This window comes from Otolemur garnettii, unplaced genomic scaffold, assembly GCF_000181295.1.
Source record: "Otolemur garnettii isolate 467f Iridium unplaced genomic scaffold, OtoGar3 scaffold00005, whole genome shotgun sequence".
In the NCBI taxonomy this organism is placed as follows: Eukaryota; Metazoa; Chordata; class Mammalia; order Primates; family Galagidae; genus Otolemur; species Otolemur garnettii.
In genome coordinates this window covers 41,218,340-41,227,684 of record NW_003852400.1, presented here as the reverse complement: position 1 = coordinate 41,227,684, position 9,345 = coordinate 41,218,340, and the positions used below count along the sequence as shown (strand labels likewise).

At 41.1% G+C, this 9,345-nt stretch overlaps 1 protein-coding gene across 1 annotated transcript in view; it reads right to left on the bottom strand.

Moving 5' to 3' along the window:
- Nucleotides 1-273: 273 nt before the first annotated feature.
- ANKRD55 (ankyrin repeat domain 55) overlaps nucleotides 274-9,345 on the bottom strand; it is a 103,000-nt gene continuing 93,928 nt past the window's right edge. The window contains exons 10-12 of the mRNA XM_003782753.1: nucleotides 7,731-7,734; nucleotides 2,535-2,618; nucleotides 274-395 (exon numbers count right to left, since the gene is read on the bottom strand). Coding sequence (XP_003782801.1) covers nucleotides 274-395; nucleotides 2,535-2,618; nucleotides 7,731-7,734 — 210 coding nt within the window. The remainder of the gene's footprint in view (nucleotides 396-2,534; nucleotides 2,619-7,730; nucleotides 7,735-9,345) is intronic.

The window sequence follows — 9,345 nt, the reverse complement described above, 5'->3', positions numbered from 1 at the left end:
GAACCAAACCTAGCAAAGTTTCCCAGCTGGCAACACAGTTTGTCTTTTAATTTTGGCATGTAGAGGTCACAGAAACTCACAGACCTCTAGTGTGTGCACATTCAAAGATTCCAAGTGCTTATTTAGGAAGTATCTTTACTTGGAATAAAGAATTTTTTATTCTTTTTGAGTTATAAAACTGAATGGCTTATAGAATGTAGTTGACTACAGTCTTTATTTTTATAAATGAGCCATCTCATCCTCTGAGAATTGAAAATATATATATAATCACAGTCAGTTTTCATCCCTTGAGGGACTGGCAGAGGGCTCACTGCCTTCAGCTGGTGTGCCGTGTCCCCGCTGACTTGGGATAGCAGGTAGCACTCGGTTTGTCCGTAGAGGTTCTCCAGAGAGAACTGGGGAGAGAAAAATACAGAATGAGAGACTTTCAAGATTTCTTTCAAGATTCCTTTAAAGCTCATGAGAAAGGTGGCAGGAGAGGTGTATTGTTTTCTGAGGAGCAGAGACACTTCTAAGAAGCGTGTCTAGTGAGAGCTGGGCTGCGGAGGGAAGCTGTGTATGTATACCTGTCTGCCCAGGTTTGCACTTGAGGCTGGGATTTCAAATATGCACGAGTACAAGGCTGCACCATGTTTGATCAAAACATGACTGGGCTGTGTGTGCCTGGCGGAGCTGTTCCTGGGGGTGGAGCAGGTACCCTGCTCAGCCACTGCTCACAGGCTCTGAACAAGCCCAAGCCATTTGTGCTGTGCTTTTATGCAAACCTCAAAAGGTTCTCGGGTTTCTTTTAGCAAAGGCATTGTGTGCCCTTTCATTTCTTTCTCATAAAGCTAAGTTGAACAAAGATGTTTATCTTTCCTTCTGTCCTGAAACTTAATTGTGAAAAGCAAAGCTCTCTGGCCCTGCCAAAGAAAACCTCCCTTCTTTGGCTTTTCCAAGTCCCAGCAGGATTCAAGACAGAGTGACTCTTTCCTTCACTAGATTTCTTAGTGGCTATGGTTCTGCTTAAAACCAGGTTCAGGCCTGAATTTCACTCAAGGATAGAATTGACACCATCCAAAGCGCTCACTTTACACAATCAGTAAAGGGAAGAGGAACTGATCTGTCAAGCAGAGGTCTTGATTTCTGCTACTGACTCTCTGTGTGGCTTTGGCCTTATCCCTCCACCTCTTAATTTTCTTATTTGCGAAAGGACAGGGCTGTGGTTCTATGAACCCTATGGCTCCCTGCTTTTATTGAAAGGGTTTTAGATCTCTAGGTTTGTCCCCTTCAAACCTTAGCCCAGGAAGAAGAGACGCATTGGATATTTATTCTGTGCAAACAATGTGCCAAGCGTCTTACATATGTAAAACATTATTTAATTGTCCCCTCCCCTGTTTTTTTCTTTTTTTTTTTTTGAGACAGAGTCTTACTTTGTTGCCTTGTGTAGAGTGCTGTGGTATCATCTTAGCTCACAGCAATCTCGAACTTTGGGCTTGAGCAATCCTCTTGCCTCAGCCTCCCAAGTACCCAGGACTACAGGTGTGGGCCACCATGCCCAGCTAATTTTATATTTTTAGTAGAGACAAGGTCTTGTTCTTGCTCAGGCTGGTCTCCAACTCCTGCACTCAAACAGTCCACCCACCTGGGCCTCCCACAGTGCTAGGATTACAGGTGTGAGCCACTGTGCCTATCCTTCTCCCACCATTTTTATCAGACTGGACTGCTGTTATAGACAGAGAGAAGAAACTGAAGAATAGAGGGGTTGAGACCCTTGCCTGAAATCACCCACAACTAACAGGATGTAGAAAAGCTGTGTGTGTGTGTCTGTATGTTACGAAGGGTGTGGGATAAACCAGGAAGACAAAAAGGAAAGAAATTAGAATCCAGTAAACATTATTTCATGAGGCAAAAGATTCTGTAGTTTTGCTTCTGGCTCTGCAATGGAAACAGTAATCAAACCTGCCTCAGAGTACAAGGATAAGGATATCCAAACTCAGAATCCCTGGGTGTGAGGCCTCCCGGGTGATACTTAAGTACGCTGTAGTCTGAATATCATTGGCCCCAAAGAATATATTAACATCTTATCTTAGAGATTTTTATATAAAATATTATAAATCAATAATACATAAATAATCCTAATGAACAGCATTTTTTTTTCTTTTGCTTAGCAATGCAGGAACTGTAAGTACAGAGATGATGTACATTTCTCTCTATCCAACATGGTAAGGAAATCAATGTCAAGAGGCCAGTCTTAAGAATTTTTAAAGCAGTTTCTTAGCACATTAAATAATACATAGCAAAATAAACTTGATATTGTTTTTATAGTTCAAACACAAAAGTTCCCAAAGGGAGTATTCTTTTTATTTATTTATTTTTAATAAGCATTACCAAGTTGGATGAAGCTTTAAAGACCGTCCTCTATTTTCCTGTAATTTATAAGTGTTGGCACCTGATGTTTCCTTAGAAAATGAAAGTAAACTGAAATAACATTTATTTGGGTCTAGACATGTCAGCATTTGCAAAGAAAGCTGAGGTAGATTCATAGTACTTACATTTTTGGTCTGGTAGGGGAGCTAGGTTGTTCCGAGTAAAAGGAAGATCCCTGATTTTGGGTCTGCTTGGGGAGAGATGATGTCCTGGGGACAAACATATTTGCATCAATCACTTGAGACTCAACCAAATGTAGATTATAAAATGCAACGGTTAAGAGAATCATAAGTTGTTAAAGATCACTTCATTTAAGGTCGTAACAGCAATGAAAAAAGTGATGATAGCTATACTTTATTGCATTTTGATTATATGCCAGCCGCTGTTTAAATGAGGGGGAAATACACTAGAAATTACTTCTTGAATGAACTAGTTTAAATAAAAAAATAAAATGTTATGAACAAGCACAGTTGGTTACTTACCCCTTAAAAGTTAAAGTTGAAAATAATATAGATATAGCATAACTGATTGCAGAGTCGTCAAATCTTTGATGAATGAGTAGGTGGTGAGTAAGACATTGTTTTAGGGTGGTGCCTCTCAATTCTGGCTGCACATAGGAATTATCTGAGGAATCAGGAAAAAGTACGGCTGCCTTGGGTACTACCCAGATCAATTAAATCAGAGTCCCTGGAGATGGAGCAGATGTTTCTCAGCTCCCAGGTGATTCCTCATGTGTAGCCAGGATTGAGAATCACCGACCTAAAGACAAGCTGGGTGGACACTCGTGGGAAACCTTTTCTCTAACTTGGACAGAGAGCCGTGGTGGCTGGGTGCAGAGTGACCAGCTAATGGTTACATTTTCAGGAATTCTTGAGCTGTCTGACATGACACGAGTGTCATGAGATCAGGCATAGAAGGAGGACTTACACCTTCTAATACTGATTTTTCTCCTAGAGACCACGTTTAGTGGTTAAACGTTCATCAACATACTACTGATTACAAAAGACAGATGCTCCAGATATATCTGAAAATAGAGGCGTGTACACCGAAGTTATTTAAGTTTATGACAGAAGTTGACTGAATAGTGTAACAACCAGGAGGTTAGGCTCTGGGGTCAGATAGGATTAGGCTCAATTCCCTGCTTCCCCACTTTTTAGCTGTATGACCTCGGGCGAGTAACAAAACCTCTCTACACCTCAACCTCTTCATATATAAAGTGGTGAAAATAATTGTATCTTTTTTTTCCAGTTGTCATGAAGATTAAGTTGGAGAACAAAAGAAGGGCATTTACAAGGTAAAGAATGCAATAAAGATTAGGAAAAAAAGGTAATTTGGTCTTTTGCCTAGTAGTCTGGTACAATGGAATTAGAATTGCTACAGGAATGCGCCTAGAGTTTAGGAGTCTTCTGTTTGGGCAAAGTAGTCTTTAGCATGAAAAAAAAAAATGAAAGAGAGAAAAACAGCATTCGTCAAGACCCATTTTCCATCTGCTTAAGTGAACCTCCTGGTGGATCATCTGTGTAGGAGCAGCCACCTTCTCAGCACTGTCAGTGGATGGAGATGGGGCAAAATCTCCAGTCTCCCTGGTGGATATTTTGTCATTTTTTGAACTTTGAAGTTGAAAATAACTTCAGGAGCCATTATTTATAAAGAAAACTTTTTTGGGTGCTATTACATTAAAACCCATATTAGCTCAGACCTTAATTATCCGTGAACATTTGAACAGAAATTTCAAAAGCAAGAAGTTGGATAATGATAATTATAAATTAGGTTTATTGAGCACTTACTATCGACAGGACATGGGCTAAATGCTGCAGGCCTCGTCTTATTTAATCCTGACCACCACTTTTTCTTGTGAGGTAGACTTTTTTATCAACTCCATTTTACAAATGGACCCCGGGAGGACCCCGTGACTTCGAGGAGTTCTAAAAGTGTTCAAGGTCACGTGGTGGGAAGTAACAGAGCCTAGACTCCAAGCCAGAGCTGTCCTACCCTATAACGCTTAGTATTCTGCCTCTCTAAGCAATGTAGTTAGGATGGAAGACGTGGGCAGAAAAGGGCTGCAGCAGTGACTTAGGAGATGCAGGAGAGTTCAACTTTGTTCTATGCTGGTATTTTATTCTGTTTTCAAGGACAGCCCAAAGCTGCTTTTGTGCTGCAGGCACCTCCAGAAAGTCCAATTTGTGGGGAAAGAATCTAGGACCATTATCCTAGAATAAAAGGGCAAGAAAGGTTTCCAGAGTTACATGAAGGAACCAGAAATGAATGCAGAATTAATAATAATAACTAATAATTTGGAAATCATTTATTGACCTCTCATTTGATCCTGTAATCCCATTCCTAGACATCTACCTAGATGAAAAAAAAATCATTTTATTATAAGGACATTTGCACTAGACTGTTTATTGCAGCTCAATTTACAATTGCCAAAATATGGAAACAACTTAAATGCCTACCAATCCAGGAATGGATTAATAAGCTGTGGTCTATGTATATCATGGAATACTATTCAGCCCCTAAAAAGGATGGAGACTTTACATCTTTTGTATTAACCTGGATAGAATTAGAATGCATTCTTCTTAGTAAAGTATCACAAGAATGGAGAAGCAAGACTCCAATGTACTCAATCTAATATGAAGCCAGTAGATGATCCAATACATACCCACATAAGTGAAAAACCCAAATCAATTCAAGGTGGGGGCCAGGGGAATGAGGGACTGGGGGAAGGGGACAAGGAAAAGGATGGAGAATTATGGTGTATGGCATATGTCTTGGGGGTGGGACACTATTATAAGAGGCACTTTACTTAACAAATGCAAATGGTGTAACCAAATTCTTTGTACCCTCAATGAACTTAAAGCCATAAATTAAGAATAAAGAAATAAATAAATAAAATCATGGGGAAAAGAAAAAGAAATCATCTATTGTATTCCAGATCCTAGAGAGGAAAGAGGATAAAGCAAGGTGCTGAAGTCAGGGTGTGGGGGGTGGAGTGGGGAGGGGATGAGCTTACAGTTTATGTGGGAAGAGAAATTGGCAAACTCGTTGTTTGGGAGCCCCATGAGTAGTGCTGTGCTAGAGTTTATAAGGCCATTGCAGACGCATGAAGGGTCCAGGAGGTTGAGGTGTTCTGGGATTCCATAGAATTTGCTTGGTTGATGCTAGCTCTTGGCCTTAGGTAGGTGAGATAATCTCTCTGTCTCAATTTCTTCATCTATAAATTGGGGATAAAACCCCTCCCCAGCAATGCTCTGGAAAGGGAAGTGTGCAGCATCATAGGAGGTGGCTCAGCAAGGTAGAGCTACTCTTACTATGAGTAGTAGGAAACTTCCTGCAGGGATTGGGGAGCTCCATGTAGAAGGTGAGTTCTGAGTTGGTTCTTAAAAAATTAGAGAAATCCACCTAGCACATGACAGAATGAATCTAAAATAATAACAAGGGCAAAGATGTCATCGAGTGAAAAAGTATGGGTTTACCAAAGAACTGAGAGATATTTAAGGAACTGCTGAAGGGGGTGGGGGTAGGGAAGCTGAGAATGGGAAGTTGAGGCCAGACCACACTGTGAGTGCTCTGTTTATCCAGTTTAGGACTTCGTCCTGAAAAGATGCAAAGTCTCTGATGGTTTTAAACTGCGGGAGGGTCACAGGATCAGGCCTACCTAGCTAGAAGGGTGCATTGTTGCTGGAATAGTCTAGAAAATTCTGGAGAAGAAAGTTTTCTCTTAAGGGAGAAAGGAAGTGACACTTTCTTACTTTTCTTGTGAGGGCTTGTAAATAACCAGGCTAGTACAAAACACCGCAGAGCTTTCTATTCCATTTTCTCTAAAAGCTGTTTGCAGTGAATTAAGCTGATGTGATCCACATTGCAACTCATTAGGATAAGTGCCTCATCCCCCATCTCTCTGCATTTAGCCCACTGACAGGCCTCAATAAATGTTAAGCAATAATCATTACAGCTAAATGTTCAGGGTTGCTGATGTAAGCACAGGATAGTGGCTGCCCGGAATGCAAACAGGAGCACTGCTAGCCCATATTAGTTCTCCTGAATCCAAGGCAGGAAAACAGAAAATCCAAAGATAAGGGAATATCCAAGTTCAAATCAGTGGTACAGTGGTATGATTTACAGCATCAATCGCTTTATCACATTAAGCATACACATAAAATAGGAGTGCTCTATGTAGATAGCCGCTAAGTTTCAACCTACCTAGACACTTATGTGGCTTAAGTGAACCCTTTCGGTTATAGTGCAGAAGCCTCAGTAGTTCTATTTTTTAAAAAAATTATTTATTTATTTAAAAAGATGGGGTCTTGCTATATTGGCCAGGTTGGACTCAAATTCCTAGGCTTAAGTGATCTTCCGGCTCATCTTCCCAAGTAGCTGGGATTACTGGTGTGGCTCAGTAGTCCTAAAAACAACATATTAAACTGGGTTCAGAAAAATAATATCCAGAAGGCGGGGAAGGCTTCTTATACTGGGGAGGACAATTGTAGAGAATTGGGATGTATATCAACATCCTGGACTTCAAGATTTAAAGGGAAAAACACAGTGCTGTGATGATGCCTTCCTATTTAGATCTGGGTTCAAGTTCTCAGTGGATCACTGATGGGCTGTATGACTCTGAGCAAATCATTTAGCTTTTCTAGGATGTGTGAATTGTGACCAGAAAGTGCCTCATGAGACAAAGTGGTTGCAGCCCTGTATCCAGAGGGTAAGAAAAGTAGGCCAGAAAGATGACCTGTCTTGCTTTGTCAATTAGCATTCATCCATGAGGACAGAGACCTCTCCAGGATTTTCAAACAGATGGAAATTCATACAGAAAGTTGGTTATACTGTTGATGGGAAAGCTGAGAAGCCAACCAAAGAGCAGGTGAAGGGCCAATCCAGAGATTAGCCAGGGCAGAAAGAGCTGCCAATGCTAGGCTGGAGGGATGATGGGGACACAGCTGTTAGTAAGGTCCAGAAGCTGAGGGAGTCAGCACCAGGGGGAAATGGGGCTCAACTGGTGATCCCACAGGAGCAGGGACCCTGCCAGCTACTGGTTTCCCACTGGGCTTCTCTCTTCCTCCTGCTCTTAACCCAGTGCCTCCCACTGGGCTCCCCACCTTGACTCACAGGGAGCCAGCTGGCATGGGAGCCTGGGACATGCAGTTCCAAAGGGAGAAGACAGGCAATCGCCTGGCACACTGACTTAAATTTCATCATCTTTAAAGCAAAGTTCATCTCTAGCTTATCTCTAAGGTGTGGTGCTTAGCACAGGGCCTGACACAGTAAAAAATAATTAAACGTGGGTGTAAACACGTGTAGCATTACGTGCAAGCCACCATTCTGAGTCCTTTGTACACATTATCTCATTTAATTTGAATAGTTACCTGCAACCCCATGAGGTAGGTATTTTCTCCCATTTTTCAGACTGGGAAACAAAGGCTTAGAGAGTTTAATCGTAGCAAGTGGCAGAACCAAAATTTGAACCCAGGCATTATGCCTTTAGAATCACTCTCTTTTTGTTTTTCTTATTTATTTATTTTTTTTTAGTGCATACTTAGGATGGATATAGAATCCTCCTCTTAACCAGTGGTGTAAACTGCCTCTTGATAAATTAGTATCATAAACACTTGAGAATCATTTAACGTACAATCGAATGACTGAGATCTTTTCCATTTTAAAACTCCATGACTTTGTATCTAAACATGAGAAGAACGTCAATTTAAAGTCAGTTGCACAATCATTTTAGCAAAGCCATATTCCTTGAGGCTCATTTATAGGCTGAAGATAAGATAAATCTCTTGGGAGATTTATCTCATCTGACTCATTTGTGTAGAATAGCTTCTAGTGATAATCAGCATCTAAAAATATGAGTTGAAAAAAATAAATGCCTTGATATAGGCTCAGCTAATTTCTTAATATTCCCTTGGAGAATTTCACTTCTCCTTTTCTGCTATTCTGCTGCCCAGGACTTTTCCAGTTACTTTATTGGGTACTGAATGAGTTCCTGAACATGTTTATTCAATTTCTTTTTATTTCAAATAATATAGAAAGTTTTGGATGGCACACGTGGCAGACTCTACTAGTTCTTTACCTAATATCTACTCTCTCTTCTCTCTTAGAAACAAATTTAATTTGGGGTGACAGCAATATGTCCAGCTAAAAGATGACAATTTCTAGTCTCTCTTGTGGATAGGTCTGATCATGCAACTAAAGATCTGGCCAGTGAGATGGTGAGCAGGAGGGTGGGGCTTAAGGCAGATGACTTTTTCTCGGGAGCTGATTCCACTGGGGAATATCCATTTTCCCCTCCACTTCCTTCTTCCTGCTCCATCCCCCATTGACTGAGTGACCTGGAGAACAGAGGCCATATGTCGGTCTGAGGAACACACAGGTGGAAGGCGCCCATGTCTCTGGGAACTGTCCACTTTGATGCACTGGAGATGAGAGCAATACAGTTCCATGTTGTTTAAGCCACTATGACTTTGGCATTCTTTTACAGGAAGCTGAACCCAATCCCAACCAATATAAAAGAGATAACCCAACTCTGTATTGGAAATAAAAAAAGAATTAGACTTTCAAATTTTCACAACATTATCAAAAGCGAATCCTTTAGTTTGCCCAGGACAGGACTAACTCCAGCAAGCAGGTTGGGTTGAAACTCCAGAGGCCACTAAAGTGTCAAAAGGTGACAGACCACTGTTTCCTTCCTTTTCCTTCTGCAGAGAAAATGCAGAGATGATCACCCTGCAGCCAGATGTGTCAGTGCTTCATGGAGGAAGCAACATCTTGAGTGGAATTTCTCTCAGACACCAGGAAGCAATCTGCATGTACTTATCCATATCCTCCTGTGCCTCAATAAGTCTAAATACATATGAGGGAGCCACCTCCTACCTCAGCAGCCAGACACCAGGAAGCAATCTGCATGTACTTATCCATATCCTCCCGTGCCTC